Raw genomic sequence first — 14842 nt, forward strand, 5'->3', positions numbered from 1 at the left:
GATACCAATTACTTGTCTTTATAGTTTTCTTGGCATTTATTGAATGAATAAGTGGGTGTCCTCATTGTATGTGGTGTACACTAATGTGTCCCCTTGACATTTTTAAATTATATGAAGATTTTGGTTGTAAGAAATAATACAGAGAGATCCCGTGTACTGTTTCTGCAGTTGCCGCCATGTAACATCTTGCAGAGCTGTGGTGCACTGTCACCACCAGGATAGTGCCGCTGATAAGGTCCTGACACAGCGCAGCCTGTCACACAAGGGGCCCCTCCTCTTGTCCTTTTAGCACCACGTCTACTGCCCCCCATCTCTCTCCCCAAACCCTGGCAACCACTCCTCCATTTCCGTAGTTTTTGTCATTTTAAGAACGTTACATAAATGGACTCATACTGATTATAACCTTTCGGGATTGCCGTTTTCTCACCCAGCACAATTTCCTCGAGATCCATCCAAGTCGTTGAGTGTATCAATAGCTTGTCCCTCCCATGACTTTTGAAATAAGTATTCTCAGTATGGTCAGTGACTGCCTAATGCCTCACTTGTTTCCAGCTTCATTTTCAAGATTTAAGTTTAAGAACATTAAATTTAGCAACATGATCATTGTCCCAGGCTGAAGTTTAGTTTTCTTTAGTTCTCCCTTCTCTGAGCCTAGTGTTCCTGCCCGGCTGCAGTTCTGAGCACCAGGGGCCACGTGTAGAATAGGTGTATACAAAGGACTTGCATCTCTGTGTAGTCCGTTCTGACTAAAGATATTTGTGCCCCTGAGCAGTTAATAGGAGCCCTGGCGGCAAAGTGGTTAAGTATTTGGCTGCTAACCAAAAGGCCGGCAATTTGAACCCACCAGCCTCTCTGCAGGAGAAAGACGTGGCAATCTGCTTCTATAAAGATTACAGCCTTGCAGACCCTATGAGGCAGCTGTACTCTGTCCTATAGGGTCGCTATGAGTTGGAATTCACTCGATGGCAATGGATATGTGGTGTGACAGCAGTTACGTGGGGAGTTAACCTACTCCAGAAAAGTTCACTTGCAGTTAGGTTAGGCATAAAGAAGAATTAGATCTCCACAAGCATGTACTTTGACCCTAAAAAAAGGTCTTTACTGTGGGAGCTATTGTGTGCAGACACAGGGTAGTGGTTATCTGGTCAGGTAATACAAAGGATTTCAGGTCCGGTGTGAATACATCTGATCCAGTTAAACAGTATTCCAGTTGTCTTCAAACTTTGGGTGAAATGGGTGAATTTTCAGGATGTTACTTTACATTCCCATCTATAATTATGGGAGGATAAAATTAAAAAGCTCCAAAGTAAAAATAAAATCCAGTGCTATGAGATGGGGAAGAGGAGCAAAGGGCTTGTCCTGGCATTTGCTGGAATTCCTGGTTTCAGATTGGTCTGTCCCTGAGAGGTCTCTGCCCCGTGGTGGTGGTGTACGAAGCATGTTGTGACGGTCATCACTTACCCAGTTACACGTGGTGATGCATGGTGTGACTGTGCACGGGTACCAGTAGCCAAGCATCTAACCCTGCGGAGAAGATGGGGAAATATCACCTCGTTTGGTTGTCCTGATGCTTCATTTGCTGTTAACGTAATGGAGTGTTAATACTAGCTTGAGGTGTTAAATGCCTTAAGTATGTAGAAACTTAAATTCTTCGTTTATAAAAAAAACAAAAACCAAAGACACATATAGTGTGAATGTAAATTGTCAGAAGGAAGTTAGGTGTTGACATTGCAGTTTGGATAATTAAGAAGTAGTGCTTGCCCAAGGAGTCCTGGTGGTGCAGTGGTTAAGGACTTGGCTGCTAACTGAAAGGTCATCGGTTCAAACCCACCAGCAGCTCCGCGGGAGCAAAGACATGGCGATTTGCTCCTGTAAAGATTACAGCCTAGAACACCCTATGGGGCAGTCCTCTACGATTGTTGCGAGTCGGAATCGGTTCAGCAGCACCCAACAACAACCGCAGCAGCGAGATTTGCCTTGTGGACCACTTCTACAGCATTGTCTGAGGTGGCAATAAGGGGTCGTAATTGTAGCCTTCATTGGGCTGTGATACAGAAAGGGCGTGCAATCCAAAAAACTGGATTCAGCTTCTTGGCCTTGCCACTTACTGTGAATTTAAGCAAAAAATAAAACCTTTCTGAGCCTCGGTTTTCTGATCTGTAAAATGGGGATAAAACAAGTATGTTACAAGGTATGTAAGGAAGAAGTTACGTGTGTATTATATGATGACATAGAAAGGAGGACTTTGTATATATTTACTGTTAGCATTATGTATAGTATCTACTGTATATGTAGAAACAGTGCCATTATACTTGGAGCTGGACAAATGGTAGTTGCCATCATTTTGTTTCTATTTATTCCCAGTATGTTTACAGAATAGGATTAGAATGATTTAAAAATTGCCCAGCTATTCAGCCATCAGTAACTAAGCAGTCGGCCCCCTTCTAAGCCCAGGAGACTGACAGGAAGGTTACCCACTGTAGCTTAACTGCTTGGGTGAGTGAGAATGCTAGTGGCAAACATTAGATCTGTAAACAACTGTGTAGAGAAGGGCTTTTTCAGACCGCCTGGCTGTCGGGTCCCTGGTGGGCACTGAAGTGGGTGCTATTCTACTGCGGTCATAGTAGGTCTGATTTGTCACTGATGACCAGAGTGCACTCCTGTTTCTGTACCGTCCTCAGCTCTAGCAGTCGTGAGATTCAGGGAATAGCAATGAAAACACCAGCTTACCCTTTTCAGGAAACCAAGGCACAGGTCAGTTAAGTATGTGCTGAGACCCACAAGCCTGATGCCAAAGCCCGTATTCTGCTACCCGCCATACATGGGCTGTATTTATTTTGTCAGTGTTTTATTTTTGTTTTACACATTTTGAAGGTGTATCAGAAAACAGTGACTTCATTTGTATTTAATTAAATGGACGGAAACAGGGATTTGAGACTTCCTGTGGAGATGAGCTATTTTGAGTTAAATGGTATTTGAGGAGCATTTTAGCACCCTACTTAGAGAGCTTTCACTACAGCTAATATTTAGTTAAAATACCTTATGTATACTAGTTATTTTTTCTTCCAGAACCTTTTTTTTAAGTCAAGCATATTCTCTTTTTTAATTTTATTGTGCTTTAGGTAAAAGTTTACAGGGCAAATTAGTTTCTCATCTAAATTTTATACACAAGTTGTTTTGTGACATTGTTTGCACTCCCTGCATTGTGTCAGCACTGACCTCCTTTCCCTTTTCAAGTGTGTCGTTGGATAAACTATTTTAGTTAAATATGAAATATGTTTTTCTGTTCACTAAATGAAAATGTACTGAGGCCAGAAAGGACAACTTTAATATTGCTGCTGCCTTCATCTCCCTCTTCCTGTTTTTTTTTTTTTTTTCATAGACTAGAAAAGATTTTTTTTTTCGCTGCCTGATATAATAAGCATGCTTTCCTGAATTTACGCATGAGAACCCGTTTCTATTAAAAACGTCTCCTGGAGATGTATATCCTTGCAACCCTGTGTCTGTGTCCATATCTAACTGGCTTGTTTCTGAGCGCCTAACTGCTTTCTTGCTTTTTATTTCATTGTATTTATTTGAATGAGGGACAACTCTGCTACCTTTCACCTGCTCTTTTTCTGTGCCATTCTTTCCCTTGCTTCCCTGCCTAAAACCAGGCCCTAGAGAAACAGAAAGAATACATTGCCTGCCTCAGGAATGAGCGTGATATGCTCAGAGAGGAGTTGGCTGAGCTGAAGGAGACGGTGAAGACAGGAGAGGTATGTCAGCACCAGACCAGCAGCGGATCAGGTCCTTCACTGCTTTACTCTGTCTGCCTTTCGTCCTGGTATCTTTCCTAGCCCGCATACAAACAGCAGTGTTCATCCCCTAATCCCGATTTGGCAGGTTTAAGCCATTTCCTCTGCAGAGTTATGTTCCATGTAACTAATTCCACCAGTTCTTAGCTGTGGCAAACGTGCATTGTTGCACAGCCACCCGAGAGAGCACACAGTTTCCACGTGGGCTGTTTTTTGTGATGGTGGTTTTTTTCCCCACAGAAACATGGCTTAGTTATAATCCCCAATGGCACTCCCAATGGAGATGTCAGTCATGAACCAGTGGCTGGAGCCATCACGGTTGTGTCTCAGGAAGCTGCCCAGGTCTTGGAGTCAGCAGGAGAAGGGCCACTAGGTAAGACACTGATTACTGTGTTGACTTTATTGGGCTTCCGGCTTACTCATTTCCGATCTTGGAAAACAAAAACAACACAGGGTATCTCTGAACCCGATCTAGATCTTTAATAGGAAGAAACCAGGGCACATTTTCTTTAGACGTTTCTAACCTTGCGAAATCAGCATCTGGGTCGTTGTAAGGCAGTATGCGTAGCTGTGAGGTCCCTGGGTGGAAGCACATGGGTACGTGCATGTTGCTTTTTCACTTATATGTAAACCTCAGTGAAGAGAGAGTCCAGCACCTTCACTGGAAAGCCGTGGGCTGGCAGGAGCCTTCCCAAGTATGTTTTAAGTTTCTTCTTTCCGGAGCATCTGGTTTTATGTTCTGCTACTTATCCCACAGTTCTGTAGCTTTCTGCCACTGCATTTCTCAAGGCAGGAAACAGATGACCAAGAAAATAGGCATCTGAGGGGTGTGGCTTCCAGAATAAGGCTCTGAGACCCTGAAGTCTAAGCCTCTTAAGTGTAACCTTTTGAGACTCTCTAAGAAACCCCACAGATGCCCATCCATTGCCTCCACTAAGAATCCTACCATAGAGGAAGAATAATGGCCTAGATACAGTATCACCAGGCTACTTTCATTTATTAAAAACGACCTTTCTTCTTCTTTTCATATGGGTGTAGGTTTCCTAGAGGAGTGGGATGTAATGTAAGAGTGGGCAAGCTGAAAAACTTCTTAAAGTCAGTGCTGACCGTGACTAGTGTGTATGTGAAGAGAACTTTGATAAAGCAGAGGGTGCTGGGCAAGTGAGGGAGAAGATCCCGAGGGTGGAATGAGCTATCGGCCGCTCAGGGTGTTTCCTGCACCTGTTTGGAAGGTGCTGAGGGAACCAGAACTTACCTTTGACCCTGGCCCTGCTTGGTTGTGGGGCATGGCTGGACAGGGGTGAGCTATTTCTTTCACTGATCAGGGGTATCCTCTCAGCTCAGGGTGCCTATTTTAAGGCAGGCTTGCGAAAAGCAGCTCTCCCCACAGGCCACGAGTGAGCCCAATGACCCTGCTGCCAAGCCTCAGATTGGCCCTTGGCTGTCCACAGCTTCCTCCCCCACTGGCTTTGGTGGGACTCTCCTTTTTCCAGCTGTGTTCCTCTCTTTGCCTTCTTCCATCTGTCCCTCCCCGTCTCTTTCATACTCTCAACCTCGTTGTCTTTCCCATATTTTGTTCTCTCCTGCCAAGGCCTTAGCCTGTAGGAGCACTGTTGGAATTTGAGTTGTCTGTTTATTGGTGAAACCTTGCACATTTTTAAATCAAGGAAATGATCTCCTTGGTACTTCAGTTTATCTTTAAGTGGAAGATCACTGCGTTTGGTGAGCAAATGTTATATTTGGTGCCCTGATAAATATCAGTTGTGTAGAAATACGTGTTGAATATGTAAGTACCTTTCCGTAACACTTTTAAAGCTTTTATATCCTTTGATATTAAGAGCTGTAATTTAACAGATGAAGCTTTACTATTAATTATGAGTTTGAAGAATTATTTTTAATTGTATATAGTACTACATCATTACAAATTAAGTTTACAATCGTCTTAATTTATTTTAGATGTAAGGCTACGAAAACTTGCTGGAGAGAAGGAAGAACTACTGTCACAGGTAAGGGCATTCTCTTCTTTGGAAGTTAACACTCATTGTAACTGGTGAAATTACATGGTGAAATGTTAGCAAATGAAAATGTCCACTAGAAAGGAATATGCTTATTTCAAACATCAGTAGTAAAATGAGATTAAATTCAGGATTAAATTTATCTGACTTAATAGAAGGATAAAAAGATGTCACAGTATGCCTCTTTGTTTCCTATTCCTTTAAACAATTTTAAAGGACACATAGCTGAAGGGGTCAAATAGTTTCTGCAAAGCTTGTTATGAAGCCAGCAGTCTCCTGCCCTGCCTCCTTCACCCCTGAGCATTTCAGTTCTTTCAGCTGATTCTTACGGAGGGTACTGTCCTTGTCTATCTCCATATAACATGCTTATGTTGCTGCTTTTTGGTTTTTCTGTTTCAGACGTTCTCTTTTGACATCCCTCTGTGGAAGCTGAGGGTTTAGCTCTCTTTCATCCCCTGTCCTTGCCACACATGGGCATATTCCTGTCCTCACCTCCTCCTAATAAAGCAGCAGTGGAATTCCAGTATTAGGACTCTGTAAATACTGTTCATAGTGGAGCCATGTAGTATTCTAGGATTGCCTTTCATTTTCTTCATAACTTTGTTTCCCCTAATGTTAGTATTTTGATTTTTGTTGTCATGTGCTTAGTTTTCTATGTATTTATTGCTAATTTAGCCGCAGGCTCTCCAAGAGTAGCTTAAATCCACTCTTAGTGTTTTCAGATGCATCAGGTATTCTTTCGGCTCCATCTTTTGAGTCTTGGAGCATTCTGATTTGCCCCATTCTGCACTAATACTCAGTCCTCAGTACAGATACATTATCTGGGGCTTCCTCTGCCTGTGGCTTGGATTGGCTACCCTTTTTCCAGTGTCTCATGCCTTCTTATTTTCTCATTTTGGTACACCCTCAGTAACTTCCTAAGAAAAGGCATATGTGGGCTGTAAATTTTTCATGACTTTGCAGGCTTGAAAATATCTTTATTTTACCCTTTTACTTGATAGTTTGGCTGGGTATAGAATTCTGGGTTGGCAATCATTTTCCTTCATATTTTTTAAAAGAAAATGCTTTGTTGTTCTCTGGCTTCCAGTATGGCTGTTGAGAATTCCGAGAACATTTTGATTTCTGATTGCTTGTATGTGACCCATTTTTTGCCTTGTATCACACTCTCTTTCTCCAGTGTGTTCTAAGATTTCATGATGATGTGGTTTGAAGTTTCTATGCCTGGTAGTGGGCCCTGTTAACTTTAGGAACTCCTGTTCTTCAGTTCTGGGAAAACTTCTTGAATTATTTTGTTATTGATTTTCTCCCTTCCTGTTTTCTGTGTTATCTCTTTCTGGAATTCCTATTTAGTCATTCAGCAAATGTTTGAGAGTCACTGCTAAATAAATACTGTTCTAGGCACTTGGGATAGATCAATAAATAAGTCAGGGGGAAGAATCCCTGCCCTAGTAGACTTTACATTGTAGTGAGAGGAGACCGAACAGTGAACAGTGTCATTATAACCCAATTACATGGTATATTAAAAGGCTTGTGTGAATGCCTTTAACGTCTGTGTTTCTCCAGCCACATTCAGCTCAATAGGCGCAGGTGTGGAGCGGGTCGAGAGTTAGACCTTACCAGACAAGTGTAGAGGGGCAAGGGAGGTGAGGGCGTGGGCTGTCGAGGAGTAGTTATGATGGACCTTTACCTTAAATGATAAAGAGAACGACATCCAGGGAAGCATTGAAGCACAGTGGGAAGAAGGGGAATCAGTGGGTTGGAGATGCCAGTGGCGTTGAAGGATGATTGCAGTCAGGGTCCAGAGAAAATGAGATGAAAAGATCAGGAACAGTGGTTAGGGAGAGGATATAATGGAATGAATTATCGAGGGGTTCTAGTTATCTAGTGAGATACAGTGTGTGAGTATGGGAGCAAGTGGCTGAGGGCGAGAATACTGAGATACCTGGAAGGGCGGTGTTCCAAAAACTGAGAGATCAGTTGTAGGAGAGAGCCTCAACTCGGATGTGGACTGAAATTGCCAAGAGTTAGGGAGTGTGGGTCAGGAGCTAAAATGGTGAAGAATGGCAACAGTAATGAGAAGCAAGAGGATACCTGTTCCATTTTCAGGCTCTGTGGTAGGAGGGCTAAGAAGAAAAAAAAACAGCCCCTACTTGTGAGGCTGCCCAGGAAGCAGGTTCTCCAGGGAGAGCAGTTTCCAGCAGAGCAAGAAAGTAATGGGAATGCTCCAAGGAGAGGTTAGAACGGAGGGGCTTTGCTGATGATAGACTGGTAATTCCACTCAGTGGACGTTTCAGGCATGGGGGGAGGAGAGGAGATGAAGATAAAGTAGGTACTGTACGAAGCCCTGTGGGGTGTACAAGAGTGCAGAAGAGGAAAGATGGATGTATGCAAGTATGGTGGGGCTAATGAGATTAGTCCCGGTTTGCTGAGGGCAGATAGCGATGGCAACCCTGTGGTGGGGTGGGGGTGTCTGTGTTTCACTCAGGCAGATAGTGATGGCAACCCTGTGGTAGGGGTTGGGGGTATCTAGGAGGCATGCAGTCAGTCCCAGTGCAGAGTTCACTCCTTCCCTGTTTGGAGGGCAGCAAGCTTAGTCTGGGGCTCTGCCTTGCCCTTCACCCCTGTTGATGGAGTTGAGGACAGTCAGGGAAGCCACCTGGAGCTCTGAGCATGCAGACTCCCTCTTGTCGTCTGATGATGGGGGTGAAGGAAGATGGGGAGGAATGGTCTCAGTCCCAGGGGAGGGCCCAGCTTGTAGGACAGGGGTAGATAAGCTCTGAGTGTCTGGTGCTTCCTCCATCTATTGATAAAGAGTTGTAGACATTTGGGGAAACCCAGCCATCTCTTCATTTCTGATGGAGGGACCATTAGACTTCTGGGGCTGATGCTCTAACTTACTCTATCTGGTTTTTCCAGCTCTTTTTTGTCTCTCCTGCTCTGTTTTCTAAAAGAGTTCAACTTTATCTTCTAATACTTCCATTGAGTTTTTATTCTTGCAGCCATTTCAAGGATGTAAATATTTTCACTTGTCTTTGAGTATATTGATAGCCTGGGTGGACCGTTTTCTAGTTTCCTTCTGTCTGTAGAGCTTGTTCCCTTCAAGGTGCTCTTTCATATTTATTTGTTTGGTCTTCAGTTTAAGAGTGAGGTACCAAAAAGCTGATGGGAAACTCTGAGCATATGGGTAGAGCTTGTCCAAAGAAAGTTGTTGTGAAGGTTGATGTGGCTGGGTGTTTTGTTGGGAACAAAATGTGGGTATCTTGGTCTTTTACCTTAGCCTAGTTAGAATTCTAGAGACCGACCTTCCAGTCTCCTGCCTGAGGGTGCAGGCCTAGCTTTCTGCATTCTGGGAACTGAAGGTGTAAAGAGGACTGTTCACTATATCTCCCTGTTTCCCATATGGTATTCCTGCCCCCAAATAGGCCTAGTTTTTCCCGATCCAGAGTTCTTTTTATTTTTTTAATTTTCTGTATTTTGTAAATTTTAAACAGCTTTATTAGAGTATAACGGATATAGAATAAATGGAACATAAAGTGTATAATTTGATAAGATTTGACATACGTACACACTTAGGAAACCATCACCACAATGAAGATGGTGAACATATCCATCACTCCTCAGTGTTCCTTCTGTCCCTACCTGTGGCTCCCTCCCCAGGTAACCACCAATCTGCTTTTCTTGTTATAGCTTGCATTTTCTGGAGTTGAATATAAATGGGTTCATACAGTCTGTGCTTTTTTTATATCTGACATCTTTCTCGGCATACTTGGACATTCAGTCAGGTTGTTGGCGCATGTCGACAGTTCTTTCCTTTCTCCTTCGCTGAGTCGTAATTCCGTTGTGTGGACGTGCCACAATTTGTTTATCCATTCTCTTGTTCACGGACCTTTGGGTTGTTTCCAGTATTTGCCTATTATCAATAAAACCTGTATGGCCGTCCTTTGAGTGACATAAAGCTGGTTCACTATGCAGCCAAACTCAAAATATGTTTCCAGTTATTTTTATACCCCTAAATTTTTTTTTTAATGTTTTCTAAATAAGAATTCTAAACCTGTCTCTAAAAGAAAACAGAAAACATCCAACCGCCCATGGATTTTTCCGTTTTTAATAAAAGCAACAAAAAATATCCAAAAGATCTACCGTTCCACAAACATATAGAAATAATAAAGATGGCTGTTTTTAGTGGGGCAGCTGCCCCTGGGGCTTGCTCCTCTTGATATTTGTTTATAACTCTGTCTCTAGCACTTAGAACTGTGTGTATTCCATAGTTTAAAAAAAGACATTGCTCTCAGGCCAATTCCAACTCCTAGCACCCCTACAGCACCCCTGTAACAGCACCCCTGCAGGACAGAGGAAAACTGCCCCGTAGGGCTTCCAGGGAGTGGCTGGTGGATTCGAACTGCCAGCCTTTTGGTGAGCGGCTGAGTTTTAACCACTGCACCACCAGGGCTCCGTATTCCATAGTGGGCGCTTAGAACAGCTTCTGCCTGAATGAATGATTGATGTGGCTGACACGATGCAGATTTGCCTTTTCCACCCCTTCGGCCACGGCTCTTGCTGAGGAGCCTGTCTCTCCATTTCAGGTTAGAAAGCTGAAGCTGCAGCTGGAGGAGGAGCAGCAGAAGTTCCCCCGGAGCAGCAGCACGGGGGGCGACCCGGCGGGACTGCAGAACGGCGCAGACTTGCAGCTCATTGAAATGCAGAGTAGGTACCCGGGGTGGGCGGCTCCAGTCTGCATCCATCCGGCTGTCCCGGGAGTGGGATCCTGAGCGGGCGAGGAGATCCGGGCAAGGAGCAGTGCAAGGGGAGGGGCTTCCGCCAGCTTGTGTGCTTTACAGGATGAGGGTGAGGGCTGTTGCTCTTCCCTTTGCTGGGCAGAGCGGTTCCCAGGGTGCCTTTGATATCCCGACAACGTCCTTTTCCTCACCCACGTGTCATCTTTTATTATAAGCTCCCATGCATGTAGACTTTTAAAAATTGAATAGTGGCTTTTCTGATAAGAGATTTTAAAATCTTGGTTACTCATGGCTTTCCTCTCCTCAATACTCAGAATTAGGTTAAGCAGAAAAGACTCCTTGGCTTAAGCCTTATTAGTTTGAGGTGAGTATCATTTCCCCCATTGGGTGTCAGTTAGGACCCTCCTGGCAGTCCATGGTCAGTCTTTCTGTTCAGGGAACGTCATGTTGGTGTAGATGAAGAAAGGGGCTTGACAAGAGGCACGCTGACTAGTTAAGAGGCTCTGATGGTGATCCTGGCAGTGGAGAGCCTGAGCCAGCATGGTGCCCACCTGCCGTCTTAGCGAGAGGACGGGGTAGGCTTGGAATAGGTTGTTCTAAAGCAGTGAATTCAGGAGGAATCATATTGAGGGGCTGGGCTGGCATTTAGGCGAGTGCTCCCCAGGGTGGCTGGCATTACAGGGCTGGTGTAGCCAGAAGGCAGGGGTAAAGTACCCTGGCTGGTGCTGCAGAACCCAGGGAGCTGAGCGGGACCGTGGGAGGCCGGGCCTGCCTGGTAGAGACAAAAGCAGACAGCTGCCTTGGACCAGAAGGCCAGGGAAGGAGCGCAGTGACCTGGGGTTCTGATTTGGTTGAGACAAGGGATTTACACTGAAAACGGGAAGGAGTGAGTGGTTTGGAGAGCGAGAAGCAGCAGCTCATTTTGATAAACAGCAGATTGCTGGGAATAAAAGCTAAAAATTAAGGTCATGAAGCTTCTGTTTGAGAGTCTGGGGACTGGAGTGGTGGTTTCACTACCAGGTGACTTTTGGGGAGATGGCTTTATAACGCTGTTACTTTTAGGGCGACAGTAACTATCATCCTGGTTACTCCTGCAGTGAAGATTCTATAGGTTGTTGTAACCTGGATCTTGTGGGAATTTGGAAAATTTTTTAACGAGGTCATTTGAATTTGGTTAGATTTGGTTTATCTCCTGCAAGTATTCTGGTTCCCACCTATAATCATTTCAGAAAGAGAGTTTTGTTAAATTTGGGTTGCTGGAGGGAATTTTTGTCTTCCCTGTAGTTTTAAAACTTGCCATTTTAAAAACTGACTTCTTAGGTCAGGTGTCTTTAATGATATACATCTACCCAGAATACGTGATTACAGTCTGTTACAGAGAAGCACTTACTGCAGCTTCATTCAGCAAAGGGTTAAGCATACACTGTGCACAGAGCACTTTACTAGGTCATGGGCTGGGTTCCTAGAGCCTAAGACCGTCCCTCTCCTTGTACGTACACACCCTGTTAGGAAAGCATGATAAATGTCGTGAAAGGAAGGAGAAGCTATGACTCAGTGAGGAGAGGCATGAGGAGGTGAAAAGTGAGCACCGCCTTGAAGGTTAAGATGTTAAGTAAGAGAGCCAGTAGAAAGGGCACTTGAGGCATGGGTGAGTGGCGGGACCCCTGGAGGTGGAAGGTAAGGCTGGGTCGGGGGACTGGAGGACCCTGTGTGGCATGGAGGTTCCGTGGGTCACAGGGCTACAGATTGGTGAGAGGAGCTGCGGCCACCCTGGTGGGTTCCTTCTCACGCTGTACCCCCATATTACAAGGGTAAAGGGTGATCTGTGGTGCGTACGTGCGTTGGTGGTGTGTGCGCGCGTGTGCGTGTGTCTGTGGTGTGCACGCGTCTGGTGTGTGCACGCCCGTGGCTTTGCGTGTGCGTCTGTGGCGTGTGCACACGTCTCTGGTGTGTCGTCTAAGGCGTGCAGGCCCTCTCCTGTGCTGTGGAGGCCATTGCTGCCTGACGGCTCACGCCTCCTTCAGAGGGGTAATTCATTATCCTCTTCTGTTCTAGGAGATGCCAATAGACAAATTAGTGAATACAAATTTAAGCTTTCAAAAGCAGAACAGGATATAACCACCCTGGAGCAAAGCGTAAGTACTCTGATTTGGTACCAAGTGATTATTGGAACACGTCTGCTTCCTGCATATGAGTGGCAGCCCCATGAGCGCCCGGGCTTCTGCAAGCTGTCTGTGCAGCGGGCTCACTAGAAATGCCAGCAAACACCTTTGAGGGTGTTTTGGCCTTTTGTTTTTTGTAAACACATGGGAAACTGTAGCTGTATTTCTCTCTTTAGTAGGTAAATCAAGAAGATGGCAGTTTTATAACAAAATCCCTCATTGTACATTTCAAAAAAAACTCTAGAAATGTTTCCATCAAGTGAGTCTCCTACGACGTTACTTTGGCATTTAAGCAATACAGTCACCGTAAAACCTAATGTGGGAAATGGCCCTGTCATGACTCTGCAGCTGTCATTTTCTCTGGGGACCTTTCCTGATTTATAAATAGCAGTTGGTTCTGAGAGGGCCTATGACTCACCCTAGGGGACTTGGGTTAGATTACTGGGAATTTGTAATAACGTTGTATTTCCATCTTGGTACAAGAGTGGTGGTTCCCGGTGCCCAGAACCAGAGGGCTGTGTTCTTGTGTTTACAGATTGGCCGGCTGGAGGGACAGGTGCTGAGGTATAAAACTGCTGCTGAGAACGCTGAAAAAGTTGAAGATGAACTGAAAGCTGACAAGAGAAAGCTACAACGAGAGGTACTTGCTTGTTGTAATGGGCTTTCTGGAATACATTCCTAAAAAGAAACAATCCTTTGGAAGTAAATTCTTTGTGTGAGGAATTTAACACGGGTTTCATCTTAAGGAAACAATGGTGCAGTCACTCACACTCTTACCTGTTGATTTTTGAACGGTGCGATGACCGCCATTTACTTTTATGTTTCGGTCAGTTAGACCTCTGTATATCTTTCCTGTGATTTGAGCGAATACTCCCCAGCATTATCGTTTAACACTTCTAAACCAAAAACCAAACCCACTGCCATCAAGTTGATTCCGATTCCTGGTGACCCTCTAGGACAGAGTTGAACTGCCCTGTAGGTTTCCAAGGAGTCCTTGGTGGATTCCAACTGCCGACCTTTTGGTTAGCAGCCTGAGCTCTTAACCACTGTGCCACCAGGGCTCCTTAACACCGCTAGCAGACTGAAAAACAATTAGGCTGTCACAGTCTGCTGGGCTGCCATTTCCCAGCAAGCTGAAAACCCGGTGGCACTGTGCTTTGTTTCGGATCACGCGGAATGACTGAGCCCTTCTGTCTGCAGCTACGGACAGCGCTGGACAAGATGGAAGAGATGGAGATGACCAACAACCACCTGGCCAAGCGGCTGGAGAAGATGAAGGCCAATCGGACGGCACTTCTGGCCCAGCAGTAGGGAGGCCGCTGTGTGACCCGGTGCTGCTCCTGCGGCCCCTGCCCAGAGGGACTGACTTTTTGTCCATTGACACAAACCCCTTCCAGTACTGTTGAGTTCAGCCAGCAACCTAGCCACCTTTGTATTTTATAATTTATGAGAGAATGAAACTGGTTGGAATCTTCACGAATGAACACTTTGGATTTTTTGCTTGTAGTTTGATTCTAGACTAAGAACTGGTCCGCGCTGTTTTTATTTTGTTTCTATAATTTTAGAGTCACGTTTACTCACCATTTCCCCCAGCTGCCTCAGTGACTGGGCACTCGGAGGCCTTGGCCTGCTTCTGCAGGACAGCGACTGAGTGCTCGGTGGTACTTGCCGGAGACGCCAGAAAACACAAGTGCCTTCTCCCGCTGCAGTCCTGACTTCAGTGACCTCCAGGGGTCAGAAGACATTTACCCTCGGTATCAGACAGCGTTTATATTTTAGCGAGGAAGCAAGCTCACGGGTGGGGAATGTATGTTTCACTCAAATTTATGTTTGGAGGGAAAAGCCTTTTTTGTAAAATATTTAAATTTATATAAGAAAATGTTAGAAAAAAGATATGGGGAGTATATATATGACTTATTGCATGGGGTAGGCAAAGTCCAAGGCCTAACACTCTTAGAGAAAGAGTAGGCTCCTTCAATATTAACTGTGCTGTACTTCGTAAAGTATTTCATCTGCTGCTTATTTGTGGAAATAAATAATGAAACCTCAGAGAAGCCCGGGGTGGGGGGAGGTAGGCAGGCAGGCAGGTGGGAAATCTGCCTGGAGACTATTAAACACACCCTTTTGCTGAC

At 44.9% G+C, this 14842-nt stretch overlaps 1 protein-coding gene across 1 annotated transcript in view; it reads left to right on the forward strand.

Moving 5' to 3' along the window:
- The window catches only part of LRRFIP2 (LRR binding FLII interacting protein 2), a 114608-nt gene extending 99766 nt beyond the window's left edge, over nt 1-14842 (forward strand). The window contains exons 21-27 of the mRNA XM_049870708.1: nt 3657-3758; nt 4038-4170; nt 5754-5803; nt 10396-10516; nt 12604-12683; nt 13246-13350; nt 13911-14842. Coding sequence (XP_049726665.1) covers nt 3657-3758; nt 4038-4170; nt 5754-5803; nt 10396-10516; nt 12604-12683; nt 13246-13350; nt 13911-14021 — 702 coding nt within the window. The 3' untranslated portion in view covers nt 14022-14842. The remainder of the gene's footprint in view (nt 1-3656; nt 3759-4037; nt 4171-5753; nt 5804-10395; nt 10517-12603; nt 12684-13245; nt 13351-13910) is intronic.

Source organism: Elephas maximus, chromosome 27, assembly GCF_024166365.1.
Source record: "Elephas maximus indicus isolate mEleMax1 chromosome 27, mEleMax1 primary haplotype, whole genome shotgun sequence".
Lineage (NCBI taxonomy): Eukaryota > Metazoa > Chordata > Mammalia > Proboscidea > Elephantidae > Elephas > Elephas maximus.